This window comes from Chamaea fasciata, unplaced genomic scaffold (genome assembly GCF_029207755.1).
Source record: "Chamaea fasciata isolate MVZ Bird 193981 ecotype frontalis unplaced genomic scaffold, bChaFas1.0.hap1 SCAF_1, whole genome shotgun sequence".
NCBI classification, from domain to species: domain Eukaryota; kingdom Metazoa; phylum Chordata; class Aves; order Passeriformes; family Sylviidae; genus Chamaea; species Chamaea fasciata.
In genome coordinates this window covers 97,704,304-97,721,362 of record NW_027094086.1, presented here as the reverse complement: position 1 = coordinate 97,721,362, position 17,059 = coordinate 97,704,304, and the positions used below count along the sequence as shown (strand labels likewise).

Here is a 17,059-nt window from a genome sequence, read left to right as displayed (position 1 = left end):
GGCTCCATATGTAACATTCCAGAGGTTAAAAGAGAATGCGAGTGAGCGAGGGGCTGCGCACGCCTTTGGGAGCTATCCCGCATCTCACCCAGAGCTGAATAAATCACATACCTACTTCAAAACTCACTCTGTGTCTGAGTTTTAGACTCTTTCCGCATGTCACTTTGAAAATTGTGTGTGCTGTCTTGTGCTTAAGTATAAGGGTAAATAAATTTGCTAAAACTGAGTTTCAGGTCCTCAGCCAGCTTGCTTGGAAGTAGTTCTGTTTTATTCTACCTGGTGCTTAATTCCGCAGAGCAGGGTGAGCTGATGACTCAAAACATGCCTGTTTCCTGGTCCTGCTTCTGTACAGACCAGAATCCCCTGTGCTTACTAGGGATCAAAAGAGATGTTTCAGCGACAGGAAAGCAGTCTCATCAAGTGCAGGTGCACAGAGAGCATTTAATTTTAACAGAAAATAATGGCATTGGCCACCTGTGCTGCTTCTGTGCTGATCTTGCATTTACACAGTAGTCAGACATGAAAAGGGGTATCTGGGATCACAAAACTTGTCTACCTATGGGAATTAGGATGCACAACTGACACTAATCTGACACTGAGAAGACCTGCTTGTGTTCTGAGTAACACAAATGGGAAAATCCTCTGTACTCACTTCAAAGGGAGATGAATTATGAAACGTGAAAGCACAAAGTTTTATTCCACTTTTCTCTCTAGCCAGCACTGACGTCTGGTCCCTGGAGTAATTTACATGTAGTCAGTGCCAGAGGGTTCCTTCTCTTCCTCAGCCAGCATGTTTCTGCTTTTGAGTGATGATGTTCAGACACCATGCCAGTAAACTTCTGAGATCACCACTGGTTCAACACATGAAAGCAAAGTATCATTCTGTTTTTAATTATAAAGTGAGGTGATGGATTTAAAAGTAGAAAAGGACTTGATAATGCTCTTATTTTCTGAGTATCAATTGCTAACCTGTGGTATAGATCATCAAAGGTCATTATTTTAAAATGAAATGTGAGGGAAAAGGAGAAACATCTCACAAGCTCCTGGAAATATACTATTTTATTCTAGTTAAAGGAAAATAAGTACTATACTTGTCAGGCTCCATCTTTACTAATCTGGATAGGTTATTGTGCTTTTCAATTAAAAGACAGATTTGGGAGCCATTGTAGAAGTTGCACGGACTAACAGCAAATTCAGGTTGCATTTACCTTTAGCTAGGTGAGCTTATGGACCTTCTGATTTACAAAGCAGCATAGCACTATCAGCTATCTAATTTGAAATATATTTGCTTCCAGACTTAGCCTGTAAGACTTAGTAAGTACACATGCAAACATTTTCATACTCAAAGGATATTTTGCAAAACACCACCACATAGCATTCTTCTCTAGCATAACCAACTACATTTTGGGAAGCTTCTGTCCAATCACGAAATTTATGGTAGAAAAAAGAAACAGCTAGAAAAAGGTATTTGCCTCCTTAATTTACCCATCAGGAACCAGGTCCCCAAATGTCAGATTCATTCTAATGCTAAACATCCTACTGTATAAACAGGAATGTGTTTACTCCAGCCTGAGCTATACAAAAGGCTGCAGCTAGCTTTAGTCTGCTTAGATTGACTAATCTGAAATGTTTTAAATCTATCTGAAATTACAATTTTTTTTTTAATTTACTACCTATTTTATTACCAGGGGAAAATTAAAAGGTTGGCTTCCCTTATCTATAATTTTTCTTAAACATGGAAAATATTAGTGGCATCCCTAATCTGTTGCTCTTTGAGCCATTTAAATAATTAGCAGGATACAATGAAACACTAAGACACTGGTGAGACAATAGAGCAGGTTGCCCAGAGAGGCAGTAGATGTCCCATCCCTGGAACCATTTAAGATCTGGTTGGATGAGGCTCTGAGCAACATGACTTAGTGGAAGTTGTCTCTGCACATTGCAAGAGGGTTTGGAATAGACAGCTTTTATATATCCCCTATGTCCCTTTCAACCCAAACTACTCTAATACTATGATTCCCTGAAAACCTATTGACACCTTTTTTTTATATAGTGTGTTCAGGAATCCAAGCACTATGACACCATGAGTCCAAGGTCTGCTAGTTCCCTGAACACCAGTCCCAGATAAAGAACAAAACACTGATACTTGCAATGGCGTCCTCTCTGTTTTAGGAGGGGAAATTCTCCCTCTCAAACTATACATCAGTTTCTGGGAAGCAGAAGACATGTGGTGCTCTTTCAGCTAGGCAGAGCTTTCTGAGAACACCAGCAAGTCTCTGTAGACCTGCAGAGGTGAAAGAGCATAATCTTTATCACACAGCTTCCTAGCCTGTGCTGCCCTCTACAAAAAGCACTCTGGCACCAGAAGACTCCTTTCTGTCTACAGATGGGAGCTCCCACATAACTCTGTAAAATTTCAGCATGAGGCAAATGGTATGTACCCAACATTTGCAGAATTTCTGGCTTATTCATTGCTTGTGTAGTCTTACTGAGGATAGAAAAGAAAGGCATCTGAAAACATAGTTTCTATACACCTGAGGAAAGTTAGATAAAGATGTAATAACAGAAATCCTTTCTCACACTATAAACATAGGCCATTAGCTGATGAACACCTAATTTTTTTTCCCAGTTTTTGACTGATTCCTTTGTGGAATAAAATAAGAGAAAGCAGCTATGTATTTTTTGATAATTATTTTTTATTATTTTTTTACACATTTGCACAGTGGCTGATCTCTAGTTTTACTAGGAAGTGTCTAAACACACCATACTTTGGCTCATGATGCACCAGCCCAAGGCTGCAGAGTGTTTCAGGAAGGTGAGGGGGCAAAGTAAGGAGGCAACCCCACAATAGATGCTTTCACCTGGCCAAGTCTCTTTGTAGGGTTTTGATTTCTAGATTTCACTTTCACTTTATGTATTTTCCCAGCTAATAAATTTTACTTATTTTTTAAAATGACAACAAAAATAATTTAAAAGGTGCTAATAGCCCACTGTAGCTTACACAAATAAGTTAAAAGGAGGAGACTGTAAGGTCTGTCTCTGACTGTGTGTATTAAAAAGCATTTTGCTGTACACTGGTGTGTTGAGATCAGTAACTCTCCCTATAGCATATCTTCTAGAAGAGCAAGTCTGATTTGCTGTTTCCAAAAGACATCAAATCTTCCTTTATTAGCTCCTGCCAATAGTGAATAACCCTAATAATCAAGTAAAAACATTTTCCAGCCTGATTTCACACCTCTGTGTCAGTGCATGATAAACAAGGACTGATGAACTATGAATTGAGAAAGAAAGAAAGAAAGAAAGAAAGAAAGAAAGAAAGAAAGAAAGAAAGAAAGAAAGAAATATATATCAGAAACAGGTTAAGAAAAAGATACAGTTTTTACAAAAAATATTATTTTTCTAGTGTGCATAATCTAAGGCATCTTTAGCCACTGTAAAAGGTAAGAGTAACTTGACTAAAAATATTGACTAAATCACTGCACCTCTGACCAAACACTCTGTTTGGGTATATTTTCCCTGACTCCATGAAGAAGTCTACCTAAGCACAGACTGTCACCACTGCGGTATTTAGTTCAACATTATTGTTATTTCATCAGGGCTGCTCAGGGCTGGAATTCATATTCTGCTACTCTCATTAGGGCTGAATACTGATGGAGGAGGGCAAAGAGGAGTCAAACAATGCTAAGAGGTGACACAGCCTGTCACAACATGGAATGTGCTCAGTGTTGATGGTGGAGCCACTGTCCTCCCAGCCCTTCACATTCTTCAGAAATTTACACCAGAACCACTCTTGAACCACAAATGAACAAATGGGAACACTATATCCCCTTATATTTCATTTAAATGAGCTGGTTCAGTGAAGTCAATTGAGAGTTCTAAAAATTTCAAGAATTATTTTTGTACCTCATTCTGAAAACACATGATTGAAGTACAACCTTTTCACAGCATGAACATAATCTAAATCTCTGGCTTTGAACAAATTCAAACTGGAGTACAAAAAAAACCCTTAAACTATTTCTAGCCTCAATATTGAATATGCAAGATACTCAACAGTCTTAAATAAAAGTGTTTACTGTTAAAATGGATTTAGTCTGAGCTTTCTGCTGTAATTTTTGCTAGTGTCACAGGAGGCTCCTCCCTGTATTTGCAGAGTTTAAAAAGGATCAGAGACCCAAATTCTGTTTGCAAAGTTCCGGGCTTTTCAACATGAAAATGAACTAAAGATTTACCTTCCTAAGCCAATGTTTTGCATGTTCTCTACATAGAAAAGATCCATGACAGGAGTATGATTCCTTAAAAAAATACATATATGAGTAACACAGTAAGGTCTCATGCTGAACAGCAAGCTGTTCAGCAAAAAAAAAGTTGTATGTATGTGTACATGTCTTGACTTCCACATAAACAGGCAAAATTGCTTACAGTTAGCTAATTGTAATTCCTGTTGTGGATTCCTATTAAGATCCCAAGCCAGAAACACAATGTGCTTGATATCCCTCATACTTTTTTTTTTTCAGTCCATCCTTATCCAACAATGCTTTTCCTTTTCATTGGACTGTCCATTCAGTCAGTGATGAAAGATTAAACTGAGATGAAAATAAGAATTGATCCATGTGATTCCCTGATGCCCCTCTCCTCCTAGATCTTCAGGTCAGACAAACAGCTATTACTAATGGGCCATGAAAAAATGTGGAAAACAAATCATTTCCTGCAATATCAAGTTACATAGACACATCATGCGGTACATTAACAGATGTGCTCAGAGTCTGACATCAAAGTTTGCCCCAAGAGAATATTGCTTTCATTGGTGATTGCTTTCCGAACTGCAAAAAAAGGACAAAATCAAGGGCTGAGAGAGTCTGACTGCTGTTTAGGAAAAAACCCCATTTTTTATCATTGTATAACCTGCAAAAGATATCAAATTCCAAGAAATGTTCAAATGACTCTACAAATTCTAATTAATAAAATCTAATTAATAAAATCTTATTCTGTTCTTATTAATAAAATCTCCTACAGGGGTAAAACTGATGCCAAATTCAGTCTACTAGCAATTGGAAAAGGCTTTCAGTGAAAAGAAAAAGTGAATTATTATCAAGGAGGTTTTTTTTGGTTTGGTTTGGGTTTTTTTAATATATATTCTTTTGCATTCATCCCAGTGTTGGTTTCACAAGCTGAGGCATAGCAAAGGGCAAAACAAGCTTTTAAAGAATACTTTTTTCTATTTGCTTGACCTGTCCAGAAAATGGAACCATTTGCATAATGAAATCACAATTTGACCTTTTAACAAAAAAAAAAAAAAAATCCAGAAAAACCAACAATAAAAAACATACATACATGAACAAACAAACAAAATTAACCAAAGAAACAAGGCCCCCACCCTTGAACTCAGAGTTGCTTGCTGTGAAGTAGCCAGTGAGAGGAGGAATATTTCGAAAGTTGTTTAATGCCTTTCCCAGAAACTGATCTTTGCAGGAGTAGGAGAACAGGAATGAAGAAGGTCAGATAAAATGATGAAAGATATTTGTAGTCTCTTTTTAAATATATTTTTACTCTTCTGTATCTGGAAAACAAAAAAAAAAAAAAAAAAAGAAGAAAAAAAAGAAAGAAATAGAAAAGTGTCAAATGCTGCCTTTCTCCGCTTTGTCCAAGGGGTAGGTAATCTGGGAAAGTAAAATAAAGGTATCAGTTTAGACAGCCTCATTTTCTGCAAGCAGTGAAGCTTTGCTTAACTGTTGAAAGGGTAAAAGGTGAGGCATGCCAAAGCAATACCTCTTACAGGCACAACTGGAAATATCATTCTGTCCTAAACAAATTGAAGTCTATTATGATCAGACTAATACAGCTAGAATTCAAAGTTAGGTATCAAGAAGATCACATAACAGTCCAGCATGCTTAGATCAAGAGATTTTAATAGGTTTCTTTGCTGTAGAGCTGTCTGATCATCTTTGATCAACAGCTTTTTCAGTACCTTTTTACTTATGAAGGCAAGGATGTTTTACATGTGGTTTGAAATGAAGAAAAGAAAATGCTCCAAACACAAAAGAAAACTGCACTTTAAAAGCTCTTTTCTCCCACTGAGGTTTCAATAAAAAACACAGCTTTAAGTATGGAGAGGCACCAAAGATAACAAAATATGGGCATTTTGCAAGCTGCTTGACTTCTCTGCCAAGTATTTATAATCTCTTGGCCTCATAATAAGGCTATGTTTGACTAATATCCTGAATGTACAAACATAACTGTTTTCTATGTAGCCATACTACAAGTGCATCTTCACAATAAACAGATCTCCTTGAGAAAGAAGTATAGACAAGAAAACCCTTTTGTTATTTCTAGTGAAAACGGACAGTTTCTAATTAAAAATGACAGTCTATCCAATTTGTCTCATAACTATCCCTAGAAATCCTCTGGAAAAGCTTCAAAAAGGATCATGAATATTTTACTCTATACTGGCTGTTCTAACTGGCTCCCTGAGTACACCTGGCACCCAGTTAAGCTGTTGTTATATTGACAATGCTTATATCAGCAGAGTTTGAAAGAGCATTTGTGTCTCTCAACCAAGGATATTCAGCACAAGGAGAGATGAGTTTATCTGTAGGGCTGGGCAAGCCTTTGAAGATATCATTGCATCAAAACATCTTTTGGTTCCTTTCAGGAAACCAATTTCTTTTGCACTCAATAATATATTGCCTTTTTTTTTTTATGGTGTTTGGGCAAAGGAGAAAAATGACTGCCAAAACAAAGATATTTGCTGCTGGATTGCATTGTCTGTGATGAATGTATCACAGCTGTACAGATCTACTAGTGAGTTGGTATCTTCTACCACACATATAACAGGGGAGGTTTTACTTTCAGGATGGTCCCCAGTAAATTGCTACTACAAAATCTTGCTCATTGATGCAATTCTAAGACACCATTTTAAAGAATTAGGCTTTCAGCATTTTATTTGATTTATTTAGACTGAGTTGGCACATTGTAGTTGGCATAATCTACAACAGGCAATACTAACAGCCATAACAACATTACCATGATGTTTCCCAACTAAAACATTCAGCCTGATTTACTGTTATTAACAGGATCATAACAATTCTGTGACACTTATAATTAGACACATTTTAAAGAGAAAAGATTGACCCAGAAGAAAGGATAATTATTTGAGGCAGGTGGACTAAATAACATATTTGAGAAGTAAGTATTTCTAAACTTTTTAAAGGATTTGCTGAATCACACCAGAGATCTGAAACAGAGCCTGGAGTATCACCAACACATACTTTTCTTCCTATGCCATCCCCACTTACACGAACTTTAACCCCTCCCATCCCTGCTAACGAAGGGAAAAGGGAAAGGAAAACGCAAAGTTTTCTCCATTCTTTGGAAATCACCTAGCTGTGAGAACTGAGTCAACCCAGAAAGGCTGTGGATGTCTCAATCTTGGCAGTGTTCAAAGCCTGACTGGCTAAGGCCTTGCGCAACCTGGTCTAGTGGTAGGTGTCCCTGTCCATGGCAGAGGAGGTTAGGACTAGACGGTCCTTAAGGTCCATTCCAACCCCTTAACTTCCTATGATCCTGTGATAGCTTTTTACTTCTGTTAGCTACATCATCAGCTCCAGTAAGAACATACCAGCATAGAACTTGCTTTGAATTGTTTTTCTGCTTGGTGGAGCAGATGTTTTGGTTTCCTAGCCAGATTTCCTATTGCATATAATAGAACCTCTCTTCAACTACCCTGATTCAGCCTCTTTCTCATTTAAATAGCTCTAGTGCAAATACTAGCATGTATCAACAGAGGTAGTTGAAAGAGGAAAAAGAATGACTATGCAGTGCTCTGAACACCTAAGACTTTAAGTAATCCACATAGCATCTACTGAATGTCATTATCTGAAATAGCCTTGTCTGAATACACATCTCAGTCCTTCATTGTCTCTGATGAACTTACATTGTTTGTCAAGGTTGAATACTAGCCTTTGCTTCGATCACTAACGTAAATGCCAGTGACTTCTACAACTTTTCCATGTTGTGATACCAGTATCCATTGTGAGTCCATTTCTGCTATCAGTTTCTAGTTCATACCAAGGCATTTTTAACTTTTGCCTGGTGGACTATGAAGCTATATATCTATACAGACTGGCATACTGAAATAGAAATTCAATGTGGTTCATCTCTTTCTTCACACATACTCATACACTAAGTGTATGAGTATACCCATATAACAAGGAAGCTGATTGTCAGTTTTGTACATTAATTAATCAATCTCTCTTAATGATGTTTTGGAGTACATAGTCTTAGAAGAGCTATCCATTTCACAGCTGACATTTATTCTGCCTAATTCAAACTTTCAAAATCTGTTCTCTCAACACAGTCGGAGGACATGAAGCACTTAGACTGAGGTAAGAGTTTAGATTTACTCAGAAACATCTGTTCTGTATTGACTCCTGCTCCTCAACAGGCATAAATCACAGATGTGATGCTGGTTGCACCAACTAGAAGTGGAGAGCTGACCTCTCCAAGCACTGCTTCTGATGGCGGCCAGCTCTGCTGCTCCAGATAAATACCTGCCTTTTACCTCCACCCTTTCCTCTCCAGATGCTAAAAGCACAGTGCTGGTCAGAGAGGGCTTAGGACACTGTTGAAGGTTAGGATGTTTCTTTTTTTTTTCTTTCTCTCAGGGACTTCATCTCCCATTTGTTGCCTAAGAGATGAGAATGGGTACTTAAGAGACAAAAGATGTGGACAGGATGGAGAGACAAGGGAGGCAGCTTGCTTTAGTCTTGCTGCAACTGGGGGAGTGAGCATGGTGGCTGGGGGGAAGCTCAGTGCTCTTGGGAAGCGCAAAGATACCACGAGCCTTGGCTGGGGGTCAGGGGCTGGGCTCAGCCCTCTATCTCTCTCTCAGGGGGATCAGAGGGCAGACAGGTGTGGTTTTGGTGCTGGACTGCTGCTGCCTGAAGGATTTGTTGCCACTGTGGAATTTTGTCCTTCATTGCTTCTCCTTACCGTGGGTGACCCTCTGCTAGCAAGAGTGGTCATTGAACTGGGACCTTTTCAACACCTGGCCTCACCGGGAGGGACGCTCACCATCTGCTTGGGTGCCTTTAGGGAAAGTTCGGGATCCCGACCCCCTCCGTCACTCTGGAGGGAGCACCTACTGGCTGCTTGTGGGAGTCCGGCTGCCTCGGATATCCCCAGGACATCCCACAGGAGATTTGAGAGCCAGGGGAAAACTGGAAACAACATCCTCCTTCTACCTTCTCTCTTGTCACAGGGTCATCCCACCCCTCCTGTTTTCTGCCATTAATTTGGGGGGGGCGGGGGGGGGGTGCTACACTTTAACTCAACACACCTCATCGTTTTGAGATATGGGCAGGGAGAGATCATTCACCAATTACTCTCACAGGTCAAACATACCTGACTTGGGAAAATTAATTTAATTTATTAATGAAATCAGAGTAGGCTAATGTGAAATAAAACCAAACTTTAAAACACATTTCTCCCACCCTCCCTCCTTCCTGGGCTGAACTTCATTCATGATTCTTTACCTATTCCTCCACAGGGCACAGGAGGACAGAGAATCAGGGTTAGAGTCACTTTCTCAAATACTGTCTCTGCTGCTCCTTCCTCCTCATGGGGAGGACTTCTCATACACTGCTAATGGTCTTGGCCTTGGTGGGTAGGTCTGTCTTGGAGCTAGTTGGACAGCTCTGTCAGACATGACAGAAGCTTCTATTGGGTTTTCAGAGAAGCCACCCACCCAGCCCTTCCCACTACCAAAAACTTACTATGCAAATCAAATAGAATCTTCTACAGGAAGAAGGATCGTCAAAGTCAACAAAGTTTTCAGTCACATATGTGAATTAGAATTTTGTAGTAAGCACTGGGCTTCTTTGGCTGACTAAAACAAAAGATTAGGATAATGCCTAGCTCTGGGTCAGACACAAGAAATTGGTGCATTTCTCACATGGCAAAATGTCTGTTGGAGATTGGGGTTTTGGGGGAGCAGTGGGGTGGATAGAGAGAAAATAAAAGACCAAGCTGAGGTTTTCATCTAACTAAAACAAAACTTTTATGTTTACCATTTACTTAATGCTGGATAAAAATGTGAAACACCATTTCAGAGTAAAAATTCCCATTTGGATTTTTTCAATATGTCTTCAGTTTTTTGACAATCACTTGTTTTGAATTAGACTTAAACTTCTAAACACTTTAGCCTGACTCAAAAATCCCCAACTTTTCAACTAATAACAGTTGTTGATTTTCTTCTACATTTGTTATTGCCTGCAAGTACCAGGTTTTGAAGTTAAGAAAAGGAAAGAAGTGGTTTAGAAGGAGAGAAAATAATGAATTGCCTAGTGATGGATCAATTAATGATTATAAGTAATAAAGATTATACATTTCAATCATGAGTATCTGGGTACCTGCATGTTGCTTTCTCTTTTGGGATGGGATGCCACACGTTGTAAGAATCCTATCTGGTTCCTGTAGCTGGTATGCTCAAATTGGATGCCAGTTGTCCTGTGAGTTGTTGAATATGCAATCTAAATGTCACCAATGTCTACTGGAGGAGCAATTTCATATTCTTCCTTCTTCTCATGAGAAAACATGATCTTGTTTCTCTTCCAGGACTAAGTCTTGCATCAGGAAAAAGAAGCCTGACTGTCACTGTACCAAACATAATTCTTGCAGCTGGGAAAAAAGAGGACTCTCCTCTTGCTGAAGTGGAAAATTTCTATACATCATTGCACAGGCAAATTTTCCTGAATGGGATAAGAACTATAATAGAAGCAACACCACAGTTGTATTCCCTGACTGGTGCAATAAATTAATTGATGGTCCAAAATCAAGGAAGAATTTCTGCAAATCACTGTGTAAGTTACACATTCCTCCATGTCTCCAGGACCATGAATGGTATCCCTGAGGCACAATGCAACCATATGCCATCTCTGAGCAGAACTATATTTAAAGGACCTGACGTAACATGGAAAAATATTCTCCATAAGGTAACTACTCAAAAAACCCTAGTTAAGTTGCCTCCAGTGATGATTCTTTTTCACCATGAACATGAATATTCCAAATAGTCACTTAAATCAAGACAAAGGGAATTCCCAGTTTTTCAGCTTGTCACATATATCTGTGACTTCATGTAAAGCAGAATCAAAAAGCTGTCCAGCATCCTAAAGACCATGTATCTAGGCTCCTATGAATAATAAAGAGCGGGCTAAAAAAGAGACACATGAAAGTCTCAAAGGAAAAGCAGGTACTTTCCCTAAGACTTACAAACACATGCAAAACTGACATGGTGCAAAATCACCACCTGCATAATTATAAAATATACCTGTCTACATATTCCCTCTATTTTTACCAAGCATACACACCATGGTGATGTACTGTTTGTCTGGTCTAGATACTAATAATGAATTTTGCATTTAGTTTCAAAGATATGTTCATCTGCTATTAAAACTGCATAAAACCTTCTCCAGAACGCATTCTTCTATGCAAATTCCAGCTTGCCTCAGGTGCCACTTGCTACATTAGACAAACTGTTTCTTTCAAAAGAGCACAAAAAGGATTTTAAAAAGCACAAAACCTGTTCCACCCCCCAGTTATCCTATACTGCAATACTATGGAACAATTGTTCAGCAGAGAGAAATTACAGTGAAATATGTCTTTTTGGAAAGCAAAATGTCTTCATGTTTCTAGCACATTTTTCCAGAAGCTAACAAGTTTTTCTGATTTGTAACTTGAGGCCATAGCTGTTAATGTAATTCAAGTAACAGGCCATAAAAAAGAAGTGAGAAAAAGAAGGAAACTGTCTTTAGTAAGTAGACTTAGACTACGGTCACTCCAATTTGCCTGTGCTGCTGTATTATGACACATAATATGAAGAGCACTATCAAGCAGCAAGGAGAATTATAATATGTTTTCCTTACAAATGGAAATGGATTTTTTGCTTCTGACAATAATGGAGAGATCAGCTTGTCTTTCGAAACAGAATTAGGAATGGCACCATTATTTATATGACCTGTAAACTACATTTTTAACTCTCTCAAGGAGACATGGACAAATGCTCTTCATTTACACATTTGAGTAACCTGTTTTAAAACAACATCAGAATAATGAATATTACATAAGCAGGATTATATCAGAAGTCTGTTTAGTGTTCATTGCTATGTAGTGGTCTTGGCTCAATTGACATATACAAAAATTGTATCTTGCAGAAGGCTGCAAAGACAGGCAATATTAAATGGTTGAGAAGTTTTGACAAATTAAGTTGGGAAGAATCCTGTTAATTCAACTCTCTCTCTGAATAATTGTGGAACCCTCACCATGGTGTCTTCTCACCACCATGTTCCTACACCAAAGACATTGTCAGATAACATTCTGTGCCAGCTAGTCTGACTTGATTTTTGGGACAACTGGGACAGAAAGAAATGAAGGCTTTAACTTAATAATAAGTGAATTCTTCACTTGCTGATCAAGAAACAATTATCAGGAAAAATTAAGACTGAAAGGCAGTTCTACATGTACATGGCATGGGCAATGTAGAAAACTCAAAGGAAAAGCTTTTAACTACTGATAAGCAACATTATATCTTTTAAAAAAATCAAAATAAAGAAAGCTAAACCCTCCATCTCTGAAACGCAGTCCATATATTAGAAAGGCTATAAGTAGTATTATCTTATTATGTACGTTATATTCTATTGTGTTGCACTGCGTAGAAGAATGTAGTACTGAAACAGACTCGTCAAAACACAGGTTTTGATTTGACCATGAGGTGGCAGCACTGCTCATCACATAGCCAGAGCACATTAGGCTTTCACGGTACGTACTAGCTGTTGAAGATGCAAATGTCCTGTCTATTGCCGTGCTAAAACATGCATGTTATCACTAGAGTAATACATTTCTAGGACAAATATACAAAAAAGGAACCTTTTATTTGTCTACAATTGGTAGTTGAGAGCGTATATTTGATTGAATGGACTCTGTTTTCCCCAAAACAAGAAGTTACACTGAAAACTTTGCCTTAACATTGCAAAATCTTTTCCCAGTGAGAAAAAAAAAATGAGGACATGATAGAAATAACCTGTGAAAGTGTTAATCATAGGATCATGCAATCAGAATAATTTGGGTTGAAAAGGGACCTTTAAAGGTCATCTAGTCCAACTTCACAGCAATGAGCAGGGACATCTAAAACTAGATCAGGTTGTTCAGAGCCCTGTTCAACCTGACCTTGAATGTTTCCAGGAATGAGGTTTCTACCACCCCAATGGACTCAATGTTCCAGTGTTTTGCCACCATTACTGTAAAAAATTTCTTCCTTATATCATGTCTGTAATGGGGAAGAATAATTTTCTCATTTGCTGTTAGTTTTATTAGAAAAAAATACTATTTCAAAAAAAGAAAGATTGGAATGTCAATAAAAATTATGTCCATGGGGCTGCTTATAATTTTCCTTCCAAAGACTTGCCAAGCAATGATCTCACATGAGAAAATTCAGTTTTTCAAAACTGTTTAACAATGTTCTGTCCCACAGGAAGCACTTGATAAACTACCTATGCTCAGACAGGGATGTATCCTCATTTGGCAAATGGCATCCCCATATTTATTTTCTTGAAACTGAGAAAAAGGACAGTAGTGAGTAACAAGAAGTATCTCCAACAGGAAAAAAACAAACAAACAAACACCAAAAAACCAATCAAACAAGCAAACAAAAAACCAAAAAAACCCCCCAAAAACCCAAAAAAACCCCCCCAAAAACAAACAAACAAACAAAAAAAACCCCACACCAAAACCCCAACCAACAATTATATGAAGATCAGATTAACATGAGAAGAAGACTAGTCTATATTCAAGAGACTTGCACAGGATTTTGAAGCAGTTAAGTCTGAAACCCAAGATATGACTGCAACTTACACAGCTGTTTTTAAACTAGCTTTACGGCAGTTGGTTTTGGTATGGATAGAATTAGTCATAGTCATAGAAAAGGTCTGGCTAGACACATAATTCCTCACACTCTCAGTGAGCTTGATCCTTGTTTCTGGAGACATGCCCACTTGAGTATTTTTTGTAGCTTCAAGGTAACTGACACAGAAACTGCATTTCACACCTGTGACTACAGGGTAGTCATGTAGTTTCAACAGCTTTGTGTCAACATAGCTAGCTATTCTATGTGTCTCTAGTCACTAGGTTCCCCATGTAGTAAAAGGACAAACAGAATTATTTTGGCATGTATGTATGCCTACAAGTAGATACTACAATAGCTTCCTTTGTATATAATTTAAAAAGAAACTTGGCTACATATCCTACAAAGATTCATGTAAAATTTATTTATAAATAAATAAATAAATAAATAATATTTACTGTATTTTCTTTTCTGGGTGCAGGATGCCTGTGCAGTGGGACAGAGTATTGTAGGTTTGGATTCAGGACTTCAGCTGATGCAAAAGGGTAGTGGTGAGAAAGCTGAAGCTTTTATGTTGAACACACACAAATGGGCCTGTTTAGTACAAATACTCCCAAGCTACACACTGAACAGAGGTTGTAAAACCCAAGAACAGAAAAGAGATTGTAAAACCCAAGTACCCTTGAACCTGAAAGAAGTCCAGGCTGAGTTTCATCCACCAGCAAATTACATGTGGTGAGCACATTATAGCCATAATCTCAATCTTTCTAAGTCTTAAATCTTTTTTCCAGAGTGTGACATATGAAAGACCATGCACTAGCACAAGAGAAAGCATATGTTTGAGTAAACATTTTAGTAGTCTGCAAACAGCTATGGATAATGTTTCTTTCTCCACACCTCTCACATGGCTGGTAGAGGAGATTTGCTCTGGAGTGGGTAACGGACAGTACAAGTTGTGCAGTACTTGGCAAAGCAGAAGGGCCATTCTAGTGTTTTTCTTTCTAAGGTGCACATTTCTAATAATTCACAATATTTTTTTCTGATTTTTATCAATTAGATAATTAGCTATAATTTGCCTCTACACTGTCTGAATGAGAAACAGTCAGCCTACAAATTGCTTTTGCATGGTTAGAGTTGCTTATTAACTGTAATCAATTGGTCCCATGGTACTGGTATTTTCCCTAAAAAGATGAACTTAGCTATCTCTTACAGAACAATAAATAACAAATATAAATAACACCAAAGATAAACAACTTGCAAAGAACCAAATTCACATCCTCAATATTCAATCTTCTAGTTTAGTTGGTATGATATATTCATTTCTTGGTCCTTCAGCCCAAATAAATATGTGGCCCTAATATTTTTAAGACCTTGAGAGTGAAGGCCTTTAAATGTAACATTTTCCTCAAAGTTAGAGAGTCATGGGTTGACTCTCTTGGCTGAGCTGGTACTCTTGCGTCCTCCTAAAAAAGCCCCAGTGTTTCTGCATTCACTTGGTCCTGCAAGGAAGCAGCCTTCCAGCACAACTGAACATCCCCAACCGGAGTAGGGAGAGCAGTCATTCTGCCCATTAATCTTTCTGGAGTCTTTATAGTTATACATGGAACTGCACATACTCATGAAAATCTGAAGAGTCACATGTTATTTCAGTATTTGTGCTTAGTTTCTGCATGACTGCAGTAAGAGCTGTGACTGATACTTGTTCAAGACTGTTTTCCTTACAGACATTCAACTCAAGTATATAAGTAACATGACCTCTTAACAAAAGAACTGTATTTTTCTAAACAATTTTTACTAAGGGGCCTCTTAAGAAAAAGTACATAATTATGTGTCTGAAATTAATACGTGCTTCTAGATTAAATTTTCTACGTGTTTAGTTGAGATATTGTATTTCCTTCTTATTTACCACTTTGCTAGAGCAGTAGGAATTTAAATAATTTTGATGGTTTCAACGATCAAAACAAAGCACTGTATTATTTATATTTAGGAATAGTTACATTTCAGTGAATTTCACTGATACATACACGAAGAAAATGCTAGAAAATTTGTTCACATTTATTTTCCTACCAAATTATTCAGCAATTGTCTTTGAAGCAATGTGGGTTCAGATACCATCTCATAGGCCTGTGGTACACAGGTGAGGAAATGCAGAAGTGTAAATACACTGCAGGACTTAGAGATGTTTTTCGAAACTGCTGAGGCTGCTAAAATATCTGTGGACCTCTACACTAGGCTCAGACTCATTTGAAATTATTCCAGATGCCCATGAAACTATCCTATGCCTTGGGATTGCTAGAGTTCAAAAATATTTCCCTTTTCAATAGCATCCTCAATAGAACTTCTTGCACAGCATTTTCCTTTGGTCTGTTTTCTTCATGCCCAATGTGGCCTGTCCTTACCAACAGAAGAATACAGCCCAAAGAAAGTCAGAATCTTACAAATCTGCATTTTCTATTAAGCAGCTCTACTAATCCAGGATTTCTTTCAGCCACTGCACAAAAATTGATGGATAAGGCTTACCAGAGAACTAACTGGTACTAGGCATTAAGTGAAAGGAATGATTTTCCCCCAGAATGCTTCAATGGCTTTTTTCAAATCTAATAACTGTATCTGTTAAGTTTGTTTCCGGTTACCAGACAAGTTTTTTTGTTTTAGAATAAACCAGAGATGTTTAGGAAACAAGAGATTGCATATAAAAATGTGTTCAAAAATGCAATAAAATGTTGTCCGTACCACCTGTTTTCTTTGATTCATTCCTGACACTAAACTTATCTTTTCTGTCCAATTTGTTGTCTTCCTTTAACTCACCTAGAAAGAAGTAATAAGAAAAAATAAGAAAAACTATAAGCATTTTAATGCAGTGTGCATTTTAATGCTTATAGCTCAATGAAATTTCAACACCCAAAGTAGATGCTGTTCCTTAGGGGGAAAAGTCTGGGTTCAAAAAGAACTTAAGTAACATATTTTCATAGAACAAAGCACCAGAAAAAATTTACCTGACTCCTACGGATAAGCAAGTTTTAAAATCTATTTATAAAATTCTTCTAAGAATCAAAACCTTTTAAAGTTCATATGCAAACTTACAATTCCTCTGATTGTATATAGGCCATAAAAAAAAAACTGACCATAAGCTTCATTTCGGAATCAGGAGTCTGAAACATTTATGCT

The 17,059-nt window shown here is 37.8% G+C and overlaps 1 protein-coding gene across 4 annotated transcripts in view; it reads right to left on the bottom strand.

The window, feature by feature from the left end:
• Window positions 1–17,059, bottom strand: part of PDE1C (phosphodiesterase 1C) — a 234,929-nt gene that overhangs the window by 12,931 nt on the left and 204,939 nt on the right. The window contains exons 16-17 of one of the 4 annotated variants that reach the window (XM_066190488.1): window positions 16,625–16,699; window positions 2,715–5,557 (exon numbers count right to left, since the gene is read on the bottom strand). The exons of 1 other annotated variant lie outside the window; for it this stretch is intronic. In XM_066190488.1, the coding sequence (XP_066046585.1) occupies window positions 5,544–5,557; window positions 16,625–16,699 (89 nt within the window). In that variant the 3' untranslated portion in view covers window positions 2,715–5,543. Of the gene's footprint in view, window positions 1–2,714; window positions 5,558–16,624; window positions 16,700–17,059 lie in introns of those variants that run through there. 2 more of the 4 variants (XM_066190506.1, XM_066190497.1) reach the window with 2 other exon arrangements.